The 18911-nt window shown below is 44.2% G+C and overlaps 1 protein-coding gene across 25 annotated transcripts in view; it reads left to right on the forward strand.

The window, feature by feature from the left end:
* Positions 1–18911, forward strand: part of PPFIBP2 (PPFIB scaffold protein 2) — a 1093831-nt gene that overhangs the window by 893625 nt on the left and 181295 nt on the right. For 18 of the 25 annotated variants that reach the window (XM_086955895.1, XM_086955898.1, XM_086955882.1 and 15 more), the window contains 2 exons: positions 14014–14120; positions 14207–14274. In XM_086955895.1, coding sequence (XP_086812021.1) covers positions 14014–14120; positions 14207–14274 — 175 coding nt within the window. The remainder of the gene's footprint in view (positions 1–14013; positions 14121–14206; positions 14275–18911) is intronic. The other 7 variants (XM_086955897.1, XM_086955903.1, XM_086955885.1 and 4 more) reach the window with 1 other exon arrangement.

Raw genomic sequence — 18911 nt, forward strand, 5'->3', positions numbered from 1 at the left:
GAAGGCTCCCAGCTTAAATATCATTACTCAACGTGAGGCGATGCTTCTAGAAAACATCGCCCCATCTCAATGGAAGAAACCCAGCTAGCTGTACCTGTCTGCATCAAGACCGAGGCTGGCCAAGCTCCCGTATTTTTACTTCGAGGCAGAGTTGCACATTCTACAGATAATATCCAGTTCACTCTGGTCAGTGAGGAGTGAAAAACAAGTGAAGAGCAGAAACCTGCCCTCCCCACTTTGCAGCTACGTGCTAACAGGAAGGCAAAGCCAGAAAACAAGATGACTTGTGGCCTTGTAAAAAGCCAATAGTAAGCACTTATAATTAACCCAAACAACTTGCAAGCACTGCTGTGCACGCAGAAGCAAGGCAAAGTCAGAAAACAAGATGACATGAGGCAATGTCAAAGTCAATAGTACGAGCTCATTAATGTACTACACCGAGCACATGTGTGCATCACTGCCCACAACACTGCACTTCGATACCAAAGAGTACATTCCACACCTCTCTCCCCCTCCCACCATTTCAAATGCACATCCTGCACACACTGCTCTTGGGAAGACTGTTTTACTCCGTGACAGCTCCCACTGAAAGACAGCAAGATTACAAGATAGAAGAGAAGCAGGCAAATGCAGGACCTACTACATTAAGGCTAGGGTAAAATAACACACTAAAGTCAATTAAAATGGTGGTAGTCGAAGGTCATCATAGGGTGCCAAATCACAAGAGTGCCACTTTCACTACAGTAACGGGAGTAATTTGTGGCAGCAATTCAGGGAAGCATAATATGTGGTCTATGCGTGTATGTAGAGTGCATTCCTACTGCACCATGCCTCAGCTAGTGACCAACCCTGCACCCATGCTGACAGGGCCTTGGCTTGTTGGACGGTCACTGCGCCTGGCAGTGGAGAATGTGATCGGTCCAGGTGTATGTCTAGTACTACTTTATAGGCTCCATGGATACATTGTCCGGTTCACCAGCGCTGCACTGACCCGAGCCAGAAAAGCATCTTGCTCAGAGTTCAGGGCATAAAGGCTGCCCAATACTACCTGTGTGCCATCCAGCTTGCCCAGGATCAAAGTGCACCTACCATTTGTATCAATAGGTGTGTCTAGTGCTTCGAAGGGAACTCCCGCTTTCATCCACACCGCCGCCCCCCGCAAGCTCACAGTATGTCATGTGGAATAACTGCTCGTTCATTTTTTGCAAAGCTTGCGGCCTCTGAGGAGGTTAGATGTGCCTCTTGTGAAAACACTATCTGGGATTTGCGCCTGCAAGGCTGGGCTAGCTTTCACCCCTTCCAGTCATCCTGTCCACACCTAAGAGTTATGGTCTGCAAACAATACATAAACCCCAAAAGCAGAGCTATTCACAGTCATGTGACCCATGATGCTAGAAGAAGGCACAATTAGGCTGGACAAGAAAAAGAAACTGTCTAAAAGTGGTATTTTAAGAATTCTAACTTAAAATCCAACTTTACCATTAAAGAAGGTTTTAAATTACAGTTCATTGAATTTGTGAACAGCATATTTCTATCTGCACCCAATCCAAAGTTAGCACGTATTAAAAGTACTAAGGTCAGTGGGAGATTCTTTAGAAGTTTTTAACTGCCAGTTCAAGTAAAACTAAAACACTGACGTCCTTCATTTTAAATACAAGGCACCATTTCCTATGAGACTTTAAGGCCTACTTTAGGGTGACTTATAAGCATTAAATGGCACGGTTTAGGCCTTGCAAAAAATGTACTTAGCCAGGTCAAAATGACAGTTTAAAACTGCCCTATTGGTTGCAATGGCAGGCCTGAGACATGATTTTTTTAAAGTGCTACTTTAGTCGGTGGTAAAATGAGGGCTGTAGGTCCACAAAGTTGTGTGTACGATTTACTAGGGACTAAAAGTAAACTAAATATAGCAATTTGGTAGATGCCAATTGGGTCATGTTTTTGGTTAACAGGGAAAAGCTGCACAGAGTCCTAATGCCAACAAAAAATGGGTTCCGCTGCACAAGGCAGAAATTTGGGGGCGTTCCTGCAAGATGGCAGGTTCAACAAGTCATCTTTCAAACCCTTCAATTCACACAACCTGACTGCACTGGAACATATAGAGATGGATTCATTATATGAATGGTTTGCTGCATAAATGTAATAACACACTCACTCTGGAAATGTTCATTGTCAATGTTGTTATGAATTATAGATTAAACCATAAATCATATGCCTATTTATGTGGAAAGTTTGGCGTGCTGCAGAAGGTTGAAAAGTTTCTTCCTGGGTATTTCCAGAGCATATGCGGTGTACTAGACCACTTCATAATGTGTTGCCGCAATTGCATTTGAGGGAGATCAACATAAGATCTGTATCCTTGTGGATGATGTCTTACTAATGCTGACCAGACCCGAAACATTTATTCGAGAGGTACTGCAGATAATGGAGGAATCTAAAAGGTTCTCTAGATCTAAAGTTACACAGAAATCTGAAATGCTGAACCTTTGTCTATCACAACATACGATTGAAAAGATATGTACATGGTGTCCCTTGAGAAGGGTGTGCCATTAATCAGTTAACAGAGGATACAATTAATGAGTAAACTTGAAGGGTAGTGTGTAGTCAACTAGCCAGAACTTTGTGAACAGATGAAAAAGGGACCTGACTCAAATAAATCCTATGTATATTTCATGCTAGTGCAGATCAATGTTATTAAAATCATTATGGTCAACTACCTCAGATACTTATTTCAGCACCTCTCAGATAAAATTCTAGATATAGAACTGACAGCACTAAAAAAGAACTTATAGAATTCATTTGGACAGGAGACCGTCCTAGAGTTAATGCAAAAGTGCTAAGTGCTCAGAGAAAAAGGAGGCGTGCAGTGTCCAGATATACTGTCATACTAAAGAACAACTCACCTCTGAGTAGTAGTGAAGTGGACTGTACGAGTGACGGAGGAAAATGGATTGTAATGATTGGGCAGTGAGAGTAAGACCACTGTAGGATTAGCATAGCTTGGAAAATCAAAACTCTCAAAATGCTTACGTAGCTGTCCTGATCAGAAAAGTATCAGAAGCATTGGGACACAGTAATGCAGAGAGTAAGACTGACAAGCTTCTCCATCCCAAATATGCGAATAAATGACACACACTTCGCACAAACTGTTCAAGTAGTAGCCTTCAAACAATGAAGGGACGGAGATTACAGAATGGTATCAGACTTTTTCAGTCTTTAAGGAATACAATCTTTGTATTCCTGTAATAAGGAAATGTAATAAGGAAACAAACCGATTACAATACCTTTAAATGACACATTGTGTGTTGCTCTCCCCTGAATAGTGACGCAGGGATGAGAGTTAATGCCTATGGAAAGATTTGCAAGAACACATTTAGACTCCAGGGGGATGCTCTCAGACATATGCTAAATTCTAAACAAGAGCACTTGCACCACTGAGTGAGGATGTCAAGAAAGGTTGGATCTGATTCTTTATTGAGCAGTCTCAGAGATAGGCTGGGAAGTGAGTGGTGTGGCGATGCTTCCCTAAAACACACAGGAGTATCCATTTTAAGGAATAGGCATATACAACTTTTTATCATTGGCACATGACCCCTAAAGAATTGCAGCAGATATGTGATACAACCTCAAATAGATGATGGAATACATATGTACTTCAGGTGGGCTGCTGGTGGCACATATATTCGGGGCAATGTCAATTGCTGGCCAGCGGGGGAAAAGGAACCCTCAAACACCGCACAGTGGTTTTACAAACTATGGTAGGACGTGGTGAATGGGGACCCTACTCCTAATCTATCTCACCCTGTTAGAAATGTGATTACTAGTTGACCTGGGTGTGAACCCAGGACAAGCAGCAATCGCAATTCTAGTCAGTGTAAAGCACAGGCAACCCCCAAATTAACTTTTGCTCAATCCCCTAATGGCTTGGAACATAGCAGTGAGGCCCATCTTAAAAGCAATGTGTACATTTTTTTGCAACACTTCAAACGGTGAAGACACCACACAAAAAGATCCCACACTAGGTTAGAAAACAAGAGCTTAATTTAATTGAAAAACAAGACCCAAATGACGAAAATCAAATTAGTAGAACTGGAAATATGCAATTTTAAAGATTTTAGTGAAAATAGCACAAAAAAAGGCATAAAGCACCAACTGAAGATCTGGGCATGCCAAACTGGGACAAAGTCACAAGTTCAGGCTGACCACGATATTGCACGGGCCAACAGGGCCTGCTGAACAGAGTACCTTAAGTCCTGCTGTGCAGAGCCTTGCGTGAATCCATGTCGAAGATGTGTCACGCAGCCGCCACAATCCCGAGATGCGATGAGGCTGCGGTGCGAGATTCTTTTTCGGCGATGTTGAATATCCTGTTGGGGATGAGGCGCTCTGTCAGGGTGATATGTTATTTCTGAGGAGAAGCAAGGCTGCAATGCGGAGTCTGGCATTGTTATTGCGGCTGATGAAAGATGCAAGGGCCTGCACAGAGGATGCATCATGCAGTAGTGGTTCTGAAGGCGATATGGGATGCAGCAGCAATGTCTTTGTGATGGGCCTAACCCACACAGCAGCAGAGATGTGTTGTTTCTGCCCGGATTTGTACAGCACAGCAGAGGTGATGTGTTGGTTCTGCTAGATCCACAGGGGAAGGCAACACACCTTAGACCCACTTCCAAGGGGCCAGAACTGGGGTGCACCATATGGTGGAGTAGACTCAAAGGTGGCAGAGCTCAGGTGCAGTTTGTTGGAAGCCTGTTATGTCCTTGAGGCTTGAAATCAGGAGTCCAGCCAACTAGCCCTTGGAGTCACTTTGGGTTCTTGAGATGTAGGTCCATTCTTCTCAACTAGGCAAGATGGCAGCATGCCTGCATAGCAAAGCAGGAGTCTAGCAGAGTGAAGTCCAGCAGAATGTCCGTCCTTCAGCAGCACACTAGTCCGTCTCCCTGGCAGAGTATCCACAGGTGCAGAAGTGTACTGAAGTGGTGGTGTCTGAGTCCTTCTTGTATACACTGTTGTGCCTTGGAAGCAGGGAGAAGCTTCTAGAGGCATTCATTTGAAGTGTACAGACGCCCTGCCTTCCCTACCCTGGCTCCAGACTACCTACAGGGGGCATGCAGTCCTTTGTGTGGAGGCAGGATACAATCTATTCAGGTGTAAGTCAGGGTGTGCCTAGATTCCCCCTCCCATCCTGGCAGTGATGGCCTATCCAGTCACACCATTGTGTGTTGCTGTCAGGAAGAAATACACAAAGCCAAACTGCTCCCAGTCATGTGGCCAGAGACAGGCTGTAGGCACTACATGACTAAGGCAAGAAAATGCCAATTTCCTAAAAGTGGCATTTTCAGAATTGTAATTTAAAATCCTAACCCTAAATTAGGATTTTAAATTAGGATTCCAGAGACACCAAACATGAATCTATCTATCATCTCTTCCCATTTGGAAATTGCACTTATACAAGGTAGTAAGGCAACTCCAATGTTATCCTATGGAAGAGATAGACCTTGCCTTGCAATAGTTAAAAAATGAATATGAGTTGTTCACTGCCAAGACGTGTAAAACTTACAAACTTAAAAACTTGGGGCTTTCCAGGGCCTACCTTAGGTCTGAAGTATAGGTATTAAAAAGGAAGATTTGGACCTGTTAACAGTTTATTTTTAAAGGGCTACTCAAGGGGCTGGCATAAACAGTGCTGCAGGCCCACTGGTAGTATTTAATTTACAGGCCCTTGGCACAAGCAGTGCACTTTACTAGAGACTTATAAGTAAATGAAATATGCCAATTCAGTATAAGCCATTATTACCTTGTTTTGAGCAGAGAACTCAAACACGTTACCACTGTAAAGTTTCTTCATTAATACCAAGCCAGCAAGGAAGCACTTATAGCTTAAACCCAACTCATGGTACAACGACTCATGTAGGCTGGCACTTAAAGCCCTTGTGGTAGCGATCAAATCAAGGAATCATCCCAATACCCATCAGGCTAGAGTATCCTATAAGTCTACTCTAAGGAAAGCAAAGAGAGACTGGGATGAGGAGTGATGGCAGGACCTGCTGCTAGCATGTAAAGGCAGGAGCATTATCCAGTTCTGGGACCTAATAAAATGGGTGAATGGGCAGAGGTCGATTGTTCCAAATAACAATGTGGACCCACAGCATTGGGTCGCACTTTTTTAATCCCAATTTCAGCAGAGCACAGAAAGTGAAGCCCCTGCCCTGCACATTACTATAGATACCCCCTTGCTATTTAGCACCAAAGAGGTCGAGGCAGTTTTAAAGATCATCCCATGTGGTAAGGCGCCCGGGCCTGATTGTATCCCAGCCGACCTATTTAAGCAGGACCCTGACATTTGGATCCCATACATTATGAATTTCATCAACTCACTAGCGGGGGGGAGCCCCAATCCCTCCATCTTGGTCCGGAGCAGAAATCATCCTGATCTACAAGAAGGGGGATCGCTCCGTCCCGGCCAACTATAGACCCATTAGCCTCATCGATGCACTGCAAAAAATCATAGCACGAGTGCTACTGGGTAGGATCCAGAGCTGGATGGTTGAAGAAAACATCTTAACCCCACTACAGGCAGGGTTTCGGGCTCACATGGGGACCCTGGATCAAGTCTTCAGATTCGTCCTGCTCTACTGGAAGGAGGTCCTTTTGGGTAGGGGAATGGTTTTCGCTGCTTTCGTGGATTTAAAATCTGCATTTGACCTAGTTCCAAGATCGAAATTGTGGGATGTTATTTTAGGATTAGGGATGCCCAAGAAACTATTGGCCTTTGTGGTTAGACTCCACAACTCCAACTATGCCCAGGTTCGATGGGGGAAACCGGGTGAGGTCACCGAGAAGTTTAAAGTGGGGAAGGTCTTTCCCCAATGGTGTGTGTTGGCCCCCACCCTATTTTCACTATTCATAAATGGGGTGGTGCGGTACTTCGATAATTACCCTACAGATGCGCCCATGCTAGCCGGCCAAAGGGTGCCACTGCTCATGTTCGCAGATGACACCTTGATTTTATCTAAAATGAGACAGGGGCTACAGTTGGCACTGTCCCGCTTTGAGGAGTTCTGCTGCGATCATGAACTTGTGGTTAACGTGGAGAAAACTAAATTTATGGTACTCCACGGGACCAGGCCTGTTATATCAAGAGTTTTCATGAGTGGGAAACTCTTGGAGCAGACCAACGTCTTCACTTATCTAGTTGTCACCTTTGGTGAAAAATTGAGCTGGATTCCCCAAGTGAAGTTACTTGCGCTGAAACATTCACAGCTAGCGGGAGCATTGATAAAGGAACATAGGGGGTCACAAACTAAGCCTATAGCCCCCGCTGTTAAAATATATTCCACGAAAATGATTTCCGCAATTTTATACGGTGCTGAGATTTGGGGATCTATTAATCTAACCCACTTTGCATTAGCCCAGATCAAATTTTTAAGATCAATTGTGGGTCTCCCCAAATCGACCCCCAGCATCCCCCTCCTTTTAGACCTTGGATGCCATGCAATTGAGGACACTGCATGGTATAGGATGTAGGTTTTCTGGAGAAGGCTTCGGACCACCCCAGAATTACACCTATTCGCAAGGGGATTGACTGAAGTTAGGGGATTGGACCGCTCGAACAAGATTCTATGGTTATCCAGCATTAAAGCTATGCTCATTGATATGGGGATGAGGGACTTGTGGGACAGTCCAGCGTCCGCCGAATTTCCACCAAAAGTAATTTATAGAGCAGCTTATTGGAATCTTATTAAAATCAGGAGATTTTCCACTTTGACAAGTCCATCCCTGTCTTGTGTTTTCTATGAATTCCAAGATGAACCAAGTTTGGAAAGTTATTGGGATCTAATGGCAAAACCAAGAGATTGCAAGCTTTACCACCAGTTCCGAGTTGAGTCACTTCCGCTTAGGAAGTTCACATGTAAATGGAAACCAGATACTGGTGATAAGTGCCTCTTCCGCCCGGATTGCATAGAAGATATTGACCACTTACTATGTTTGCCCTGCCTACCACCAACAGCAAAGGACGTGGCTCAAACCCCTATGTAGATCTAAGGGAACAAATTCTGCGTTGATTGCTAAAAAGCTACTGAAAACTGGTTCCAATGATACCGCAGTATTAGGGGTAGCCAAGTTCCTGAGCTGGTCTTGGGCCATTCGGGAAAAAATGGAGGGCCTAATAGCTAGTCATGATACGCCTGGGTATGGCATGTTATGAATTGGAATTTTATGGGTTTTCAACCCGTTGGTTGTAGAAACATGTAAAGTCTTATGCGTATGATACATTTAATTCTGTTTTAAGGAAATGAACGAATTTTATCTTAATACAGATATTTATATTTTTAATGGTGAATTGCAGTGACTGTTTTATGGTGTATTTATGGCTGATCACAGCTGTATTTTGTATTTTATTAACTTTCTGTCTTATATGATGAATAATCGCAATAAAGACTTTTTTTTAATTGATGAATTGAATCTATCATCTCTTCCCATTTGGAAATTGCACTTATACAAGGTAGTAAGGCAACTCCAATGTTATCCTATGGAAGAGATAGACCTTGCCTTGCAATAGTTAAAAAATGAATATGAGTTTTTCACTGCCAAGACATGTAAAACTTACAAACTTAAAAACTTGGGGCTGTCCAGGGTCTACCTTAGGGCTGACGTATAGGTATTAAAAAGGAAGATTTGAGCTGTTAACAGTTTATTTTTAAAGGGCTACTCAAGGGGCTGGCATAAACAGTGCTGCCGGCCCACTAGTAGTATTTAATTTACAGGCCCTTGGCACAAGCAGTGCACTTTACTAGAGACGTATAAGTAAATGAAATATGCCAATTGAGTATAAGCCATTATTACCTTGTTTTGAGCAGAGAACTCAAACATGTTGCCACTGTTTACCAGTGGTAAAATGTGTAAAGTCCTTGGGCAGGCAAAAATGAAAGCAGTAAAAACAGAAGCTCTCAAGGCAAATAGTTAGGGGAAAACCAGGTCAAAGATGCCAGGTCTAGCGCATGCAGAGAGAAACTTTTAAAAATGTGGAAGCTGTTGATAATATCTAGAGTTTGGCTATTTTTATAGCTCCTGAGCTAAGAGCATTACAGCTTTTCATGTACAGTTGAATGGGGAATAGTAAGGCAAAGAGAGGTACCTTAAGATACAACGAGAGTTAGCTCTGTGATATTAGTGTCTTTTGTAAAATTAAGAATACCCTCATGATACATTTGATAAAACACTGTAGAGTATATATGGGGTGATTTAGTGACTAAAGGTTATGACAGTGTTCTATAAGATGACTTGTAGGCATGAATCAATCAAAAAAATACAATAACAAATATTCAGGGTAGAAGAAGTCCAAAAATACAGTCATTTTAGGTCATATCCAATAAAGCAACTAAAATCTCTTTTTCCACATGACTAATTGGAAACGTTTGCCTTTCAATGCAGATTTATTACTTTAGGACATCTTGGTCAATTCAGTCATTGCAGTATGAAAATTTGACAACCTAATGTAGAAAATTTTATAACATATGTTCAATAATAATTAATTAATTAAGAACTTTGAAGACAGCTATAGTATTTTAGGTTAATTAACGTGTGCTGCTTTTAGATATGACCTACAAACAACTCTTAGTGTCTTACCAGCCTCATGTTTTCCAAACAATCCTAAATCACAATAAATATACTTGCCTTTTAGTCAACCTTCTTTTTCAATTGGTCTTTTTCATATATCACTCCAATTATACTTCCTCCCAACACAGCAAGCAGTACAGGACAATGGTTCTGCTCACCTCACTTAAGTGGCTGCATTTTGCTTATTCAAATGTATACATCCACATAAAATGTGACTGCAGGTATCCAAGAATATTAACCTTTCATCCCCTACTTCCATAGCAATGAATAATATAAACAAACAGTGGTCCGAGACCCAAATTTTTGAAAGCGAGAAATCAAAATTTAAGTAGTTCACGGTGTGTATTAAATTCACAGACCTAAACACAATTAATGAAAAACAGAAGAATAGGCAACAGCAACAACCTCAGACTCTTTCATAGCATTTAATCCATTTTCTGAAACAAGATTCAATCTACAAATATTTTACATTTTATATACAATGCCCCGTATCTAGAGCGTGCAATAAAGGAAAAGAAGGTGTTGAAAGGGCGTGATCGTGAAAAGGTGAAAAGGAGAGGTTTCACACAGAGTATACAAAAATGATTCTGTATTATTCAAGGAAAAACCAGTCAACAAAGAACTGGAACAATAGTTCCTGGCCACTTAGGTAAATCAATATGTAGTCCTTCTAGTTATTCAAGAGACATAAGATGTGTCAATGTCTGCACTGGGGGGAATTAACATTAGTGGTCCAGGTATTATTAGATGTCGACGTTTCGACTCGTCTTGCGGCCTTCCGGTTGGTTATGCCTGGGCCATGCGAGTCTTCCTCAGGACAGGTGCAACGGGGCAAGGGGTCTGGCAGATGACCCCTTCACAGGATGAAGTAGGCGTAATGTCTTCCAAGGTAACTTGGTCCAAATAATTCAAATGGGGGTAATGTACAGAACCTCTTGTTCTGTGCGTAGGGGGTTCCTATCAAAATACTGAGACCATATAACAATATATGTCTCCTCAATCACAATCCATTGTTAATTGTGCTGCTTAGAGAAGTCTTCACATTTTAATTTACCCTGAATTGGGCTGATTATAAGCGCTTCAAATGAAGGAAAATTCCCTCGCCGATCCAAAACCTTAACCGGCAGATTTGCAGGATAGGCACGGTGCTTCAAAGTAGACACGCGTCAGTAAACCCCTGGACAGAGTCTCTTGAATAACTAGAAGGACTACATATTGATTTACCTAAGTGGCCAGGAACTATTGTTCCAGTTCTTTGTTGACTGGTTTTTCCTTGAATAATACAGAATAATTTTTGTATACTCTGTGTGAAACCTCTCCTTTTCACCTTTTCACGATCACGCCCTTTCAACACCTTCTTTTCCTTTATTGCACGCTCTAGATACGGGGCATTGTATATAAAATGTAAAATATTTGTAGATTGAATCTTGTTTCAGAAAATGGATTAAATGCTATGAAAGAGTCTGAGGTTGTTGCTGTTGCCTATTCTTCTGTTTTTCATTAATTGTGTTTAGGTCTGTGAATTTAATACACACCGTGAACTACTTAAATTTTGATTTCTCGCTTTCAAAAATTTGGGTCTCGGACCACTGTTTGTTAATATTACTAATTACCCAGGTCCAGTACCTTTAGGGTTACCCCATTATTATAATGGTTTCCATAGCAATGAAGACATGTATTGAAAGCTGCAGTATTGACCCATCATAAAACACATTTGACATCATTTAAAAAGAAATCGTAAATCATTAAACTTATAAAGTTCAAAGTTTATATGTTGAAGGTCCACCCTGAGTTTTGTGAATGACATGTCAAGTAATAGCATCTGACTGGTGGCGGGCTTCTGGTAATGTCTTAAATTATTGAAGCTTTGTGAAAAAAAATTCAGGCTGTTACATCCTACTGGAGAGTGACATATAGTAAAGACTCAAGGGTATTGATGATTTGTGAAGATTTCAAGCTCTTGGATCTAGCTCAAGATCTATGTACATTTAGCAATATCTTGGCCTTGTTGAAGACTTTTCAAACAGTTACTGCTGACTTGAGAGGGATATCCAGTAATTTCATGAGATACTATAACCTTGTTGCACAAAACAGTAGTTCCTTACAAGTAGAATTCTCTCTCAGAACTGTAATTTTGTGAAAACAAGGTATTGAATGCCTCTGATTGGACATCTAAAGTGATGGAACAATTGTAAAGGCTCTAAGGGAAAATATCCATCTCTTTTGTCCAGGTTGACAATCTAGTCATTATGCTTTATTACGCTTCCAAATAACAATGAATATGACAAACATGGCAGTGTCTTGGTTACTAAAAGCAGAAATGTATTGGCATCATAATCAATATCAAATCATCAGGCCCTGATGGGATCCTGGAAAAATGATTAACCCAGCTCCACTGCTTGCCTAGCCTTTGGCCATGTGCAGAGTGGGTTGCAGGGCCTATGGCCAGACCCTGCATCTAAAGCCCCACGGGCAGCCAGCCCAGTTCCTTGCACTGCCTTTTGCCGTACACAGTGTGGGGTTGCCTGCAAGGGGGGAGCCAATACTGGCTGAGGAAACCCCATGCCCCAGGGTCCAACTTCTTTTAAAGGGGAGGAGACCATGCAGCACACATCCCCAAACCATTTCTGGCCCCAGGGAGCCCATACCCTGGGGCAAAAATATTTCTTTTTTATGGGAAGAGGGTGGGTGACCCCAATTCCAGAACTTTGGAAGGCCCCTGGGACACTTTTCCCTGTGGCCACATTCATTAAAAGGAGTGGAGGGCAAACAGCCCCCCACCAAGCCTTTACCAGCACCTTGGGTCCCTTTCCCTTGGGCCATATTCTTTTTTAAGGGGAGAGACACTGGATCCACCTTACTGAGCCTTTACAGGCTGTGGGGAGCCCATCCTCTGGGACTAACATTCTTTTTTAGGGGAGCGGGCCAGCAGCCTCCCTCCCCAAGCCTTTACATCCAGGGTACCCAATCACCCGGGGTCAACATTCTTTAAATGGGGAGGGGGAATGCAGCACCCCTCCCCCCCATAACTTTACAGGCCCCTGGAGGCCCCATTTTCCCTAGCGAGCATTCACTTAATGGAGGGTGGTGTTGTACAGCCTCCTCCCTGAGCCTTTACAGGCCATGGGGACTCCATTTCTATGGCTGGATGCATTTTGTAAGGGGAGCGGCAAGCCCACATCCGGGGCACCCTCAATACACAAATTTTGGAGGCGTGGGGGGGAAGCCCCATGGCCACGTTGCCCCACTGATTCCCCTGCATGCACCCATCCTTGGTGCAGGGAGAGCCGACTTTGCTCCTGCCCGGCGTGAACAGGTTCTTTTCTTCTCTCCCGGTAGGCAGAAGAAATCTAATTTTCCCTGCCCACAAGAAAAAGGCAGAGAAGGTAGTCTGTTCCCAACCAGCTGGAGCACTTTTGCAGCTCCCACCGGGTGGGACCAGACAGGTTTTCCCTGCCCATGCGGGCAAGGAATCTGCATCGCAGGAGTGGGGTATCCAGGACATATAATAGGAGCCAACCCTGGAGATGGAGTCCCTGGGATCTTAGGCTCAGGGAGGGGGCTGCATGCACCCTCTCCTTTCATAGTAATGATGGTTCCCAGGGGATGTGGTCTCCGGGGCACGTAATAGGCTCGGGAAGGGGGACCTCGCTCGCCTTCCTCATCTTTCATGATAATGCTGGGCCGTGGGATGGGGTCCCCTGGGCTTTAATTGATTCTGGAGGGGGCCCTAAGCACGCCCCTTCCCAGTATGTATTTCATTAGGCCCTCACCCACCCCAGGGGTCATTTTACGTAAAAATAAGTAACAACTGTCATTTTTTTTAACGACGTCCCCTTTGGTAACTCACATACATGGGCAAGGGGGAGAAGATATCCCTACCCTGCCCACTTATATATATATATATTTTAAAATCTTTCCCAGGACAGGGGATTAAGTGTCTGAGTTCTGTAATGGCAACCACAACATTTCTTTTCACGTTGTCGCCAGCCAATCAGAGTGCTCTCAGGAACCCTCTTCTGCAAATACAATTTTTTTGTAGATATCTGTAATTTTCAGCCTTAATTTCTCAAACACTACTGTACATATTTAATCATATAAAAAGGCGCGCCTTCTGGACTAAGATCTAGCCTCCTATCAAATTTTCAGTTGTTTTTGTGCTATCGTGCTCCAAAAATGTGTATGAAAAATGCAGTGGGGTTTTTTCATTTTGGGAACCCAGTTTTCTCTTCCCCCGCTTGATGGATCAACCCCGAAACATTCCAGGAAGTTTCATGAAGATTTGTCAAACAGTGCCAAAGTTATTAGAGAACAAAAAAGAATTCTCTAACCATTCTATCTGTAACTACCTAGTGGCAACTGCTTTACATAAAATGCAATTGTTTTTTTCAGGTTCCTCTGAGAGGCTACTTTCTGGCAACAGCGAAGAGGACCATGATACAAATTTAAGGAAATTGAGTGCCTTTAACAAGTCACCAGTGGAATCACTAAAGTCTGAGGTACTTTATTGATTAAAAAAAATCAATTAAATAGAACTTTTATTCCTTTAATTCTGAAAACTTATATTTAACATTTCTACTCCAAGCAGACCACAAGAGGCTCCCTAACAACCATATTGCCAACCCATCAGCCACAAGTTAAGTCCGATACAAGGTCAGATGATTCATTATGACATTCAAATTTTTCTACAATTAATTGAAACGGAAGTATGAATATATTGTAACCTAAGGGATAATACAAATATAATTTATAGGTACTCATCAAACAAATCTTTTAGAAAGTATACTAAGAATTATTGTAAAATTGCAAAGTACCCCTTCTGTCTGTTAATACAAATTTGAATGATGTGTTCTGAAATGCAATTATGCAATGCTGTCTATTGGAGTGCATGAATATCTCATATATGATGTATTATTTCCAGATAGTATAATAGACAAGGTTCAGATTGCAATAATGCCAACTCAAGCCACTCTATTTATAGACACGATAATAAGTGGTATGCTTATGGTGGTGGAAGGCTGAGGAAAGAAATACAATTATATTGTTGTGTTATCTTAGTAACTGCTTTTAACTGGTAGTCTTTCAATTAATGGGTCCCAGAAAAGAAATTTGTCACATGATCTATAGCAAAAACACAGATGAAAGATTCAGAAACAACAGTCAGGCTTCAATCCACATCATTGGCCAGAGATAGAGCAGTTTCCCTACCTGTATTAGATGACAGTCTGAACTGTGTAGCAGCCTAAGTTTGTACATTGGAGAAGCTGTGGATGCAGACAGTAGCTGAGCAGCAGCATCACCGTCAAAGGAGCAAATTGGCAGTATTTGAGGGAGGTAACCGTCATCCACTTGGATAAAAGAACCTGGATAAACAGCACAGTAAGCTTGAGAAAAGTAGTGGTACGCCGGTGCAGTACCTTGCCTACTGTAGATCATTCTCATTGTAACGCACTGATTGAGGCTAACTTTCCTGATAATGCTGTGTGTACTAAAGGATAGATGCCTTACGGGCTAGTTATTTGCTCCTTAGACCAGAAGTCTCAATACTCATTAATGTCATTTATTTCTCTATTGAGCAAGGTACGTATCACCCTAACTAGAGTAGGTAACACAGGAGCTAACTCCTACAGGAGGTTCTTAATCAGTGAAATTGTTAGTACGCCATCTTATGCTTTTGCATTTTACTGTTACCCCAGTATTGGAACTTTCATAGATTCCCATGCTTTGTATCATTCCCCGTCGTCGGAATGGGAGTCTCGGTAACAAAAATACCATAGCTGTAGGTACAAAAGACAATGGAAAAAGGCCTAGGCCTCATTACCTTTTGTAGCATATCACCCTCTTTGTGTAAAAGAGACCAAACTTTTGGCCTCAGCCAATCAGAAGTGCCTCACCACTTAGAACCTTCCTGAAGGAACCTCAGAGCCTCAGATTTTCTACTGCACGTTGTGCTAGGGAGTCTCCATTGAGCTCTGCTCAACTTCTACAACTTCTACAGGATTTCATCAGGTTTTTTCTCAGTTTTTTCTTCAGGATCTTTTTGGATTCTTCTCAGGATTGTTGCTGTTTGCCAGTATGTCGGAGATTGTGAAGAAAAAAGCGCTTTTCAAGCCTTGTTCCTCCTGTGGCAAGAAAAGGCTGTTTGTGGAGGACAAGCATGAGGACTGCATCTATTGCCTCTATCCTGACCATCTAGTGTATAAATGTGCAATCTGTCGCTCTTTTTCTGCCAAAACCCTCCGGGACCGTGAGGGTAGGCTCCTGACATGGCTGCAAAAGCTTAAATCGAGGAAGGATTCTGTCTCCAGCGACAGTGAAGATGCTGGATCGATGACATCTACTAGAAGGTCAGTGAAAAGGGGTAGGGGTTCCCCTTCTTCTTCTGTCAGTCGATCTTCTAAGGCCTCAAAAAAGACCCCCAGTGAGTCTGAGAGCCAAGGTCCCAGCAAATCTCCTCACGGAAGTGTAAAGGAGAGGGATGGACCTTCTACGCAGTCTGCTGGCGCGAAGACTTCCACAGCCTTCAAAACGCCTCAAAGCCAGTCTTCTGAGAGGACTTCTAGGTCCTCGACGACGAAGACGTCGACAGCGGGAGACCCGTCGACTAAGTCATCTAAGGCGCCATCAACTGGAGGCCCGTCGGCGACGAGACCGTCGACGGCGGAGAAGGCGCCGTCGACGAAGGCACCGGCTACACAAGTGTCGACGAAGGAGCCGTCGACGAAGGAGCCGTCGACGAAGGAGCCGTCGACGAGAGCCCCGTCGACGCCCAAGATCCAGTCGACGACAAAGGCCCCGTCGACGAAGGCCCCGTCGACGAAGAACCCGTCGACGAAGAACCCGTCGACGATGGTACCAACGAAGGCGACGACGACAGTGTCGACGACGAGAGTCCCGTCGACGACAATGACGACGATGTCGTCGACGATGGTCTCGTCGACGAGAGCGTCGACGACCACTACGATGACCATGACGACGGCTGGTGTGTCCACAGTCTCGTCGACGACAACGTCCACGACGCCTATCTCGACGGCGTATGTACAACCGTCGACGACGGAACCCACGATCTTGGCCACGGAAAAGCGTATCACCATTTCTGTGACGCGGATTACACCGGAGATGACTTCTCCAAGGGCAGTGTCCCCTCTGCTTCCAACAATGCTCTTGCAAGAGGGTCAGTCAGAGGAAGATGACCAAGATGCATATAGTTATGCCAATAGTCCTTCGCAACTATTTGTCAAATGTCAGGACACCGACTCAGAGGGCGAATACACCCACGAGGAGCATGATCATAGTCATGGTCAGTATCAACAACGGCACTCGGACCAGGGAATGGTTTCAGTGCCAACATCTTTCCTACAGGATCTTCATAGGATGCTGCAGGACTATAAGTCTAAGGCCAGTAGGCCTTTGCCAACTACGTCAACACCTGCTACGCCTTCCACGACTCAGGCGTCAGTGGTGCCACCTACGCTCTCGGCTCCAGCCTCTCCGCAGCCTCAAACAACCGTCCCTCAGGAATCCTTTGGGGTACCAAGATCGCATGATGTTGATGAATCTTCGGATGAGGATCAACATTCGGATCACGTCTCTATTCCTGACACGGAATATGATGAGTACATTATTGACAATCCCGCATCACCAAATCCGGACCCAGCGGACTCCCCGCCGGCGGATATTGGAGGTTTCCATCAGCTAATGGAGAGGGCGGCGGCAAGATTTAAGTTGGCAATGCCTAAAGTCACCACGGATTGCTTCTTATATGACTTTAAGGAACCTTTCCAGAAAAATGCCAGATCTATTCCGATTGTGGATCATGTATGGAAAGAGGGCCTAAAGACCATGACACACCCGGCGACGGTGGTGCCGGTACTACCGCGTCTGGAAAAGAAATATAGAGCAACCGATGATGCCCCAGCGGCCTTGAAAGGTCATCCAAAACCGGACTCTGTAATCTCGCAGGCAGCGCAGAGGAAATCGCGCAACCCTTCGGCACCGCTGACAACTCCTCCGGACAAGGAAGGACGGAGGCTAGATAATGTTGGGAAAAGATTCTCAGCGATGGCGAGTTTGCTGGTGAGAGCGGCTAATGCCTTATCCATCCTGGGAAGGTACGACCGTCAACTTTGGTGCGATGTCTCCCCGTACCTTGACCAGTTACCTCCTGAATCAATGTCGGAGGCAAAGAAAGTTTTGAAAGAGGGGGAAGCGACGTCAATGGAAATCGATTGTGCAATGGATATTGCTACTACGGCATTTCGTTCACTAGCTGGAGCGGCAGTGCTCCGTCGCCAAGGGTGGCTTAAAGCTACTTGGTTCCGACCAGAGGTCCAGAACAAAGTGTTGGATCTTCCCTTTGATGGTGAGGCTCTATTCGGCAAACTTATTGACGACACCCTTCAAGATATTAAAAAAGACACAGAGACCGCTAGGTCTTTAGGAACACTTCAGTACAGGAAGTCCCCCTTCAAGGGAGCCAGAGGCAGGGGTGGTACGTATAGAGGATCCTTCCAACACCAACGGTATTCCAACACAGGATCCGGTTCCCAACAGCACCGCCAATCTTACCAACAGCGGCAAGGCCAGTCTACCAACTACTCCAGGCCTTACAGTAAAGGAAAGCAAGGTGCGCGAGGACGGGACTCGTCCAAGCGCCAATAGCGGCCTCCTGGCTCTTCCTACTGGACCCTCCTCCAGGAAATCAGCAGTTGGAGGCAGGGTCAACAAATTCCTTCACAACTGGTCCCTCATAACATCGGACCGTTGGGTGCTCAACATCATTCGGAAAGGGCATACCTTAGAGTTCACTCAAGTTCCGCCACCCAAGCCCCCGGCAGCCACTCCTTCAAAACACCAGCATCTCCTTCGGCTCGAGGTTCAACAAATGCTCCGAAAAGGGGCGATAGAGCCAGTTCCATCGAATCAGAGAAACCAGGGATTTTATTCCAGGTTCTTCCTGGTGAGGAAAACGCTCGACAAGTGGCGTCCCATTTTAGACCTCAGGGGGCTAAACACCTATCTCATCTCTCTATCCTTCAGGATGGTGTCCCTCCAGGACATCTTGAAACTAATCAACCCAGGAGATTACATGGCCACACTCGATCTCGAAGATGCCTATTTTCATGTTCCGATTCACCCAGCACACAGAAGGTTTCTGCGATTCACAGTAGCCAAGAGCCATTACCAATTCAGGGTTTTACCCTTTGGACTCCGTTCAGCCCCAAGGATATTCACGAAAGTGCTGGCTCCAGTAGCGGCTTTCCTACGGAGGCACAAGTTTCAAGTCTTCC

Source organism: Lissotriton vulgaris, chromosome 2_1, assembly GCF_964263255.1.
Source record: "Lissotriton vulgaris chromosome 2_1, aLisVul1.2, whole genome shotgun sequence".
Classification (NCBI taxonomy): domain Eukaryota; kingdom Metazoa; phylum Chordata; class Amphibia; order Caudata; family Salamandridae; genus Lissotriton; species Lissotriton vulgaris.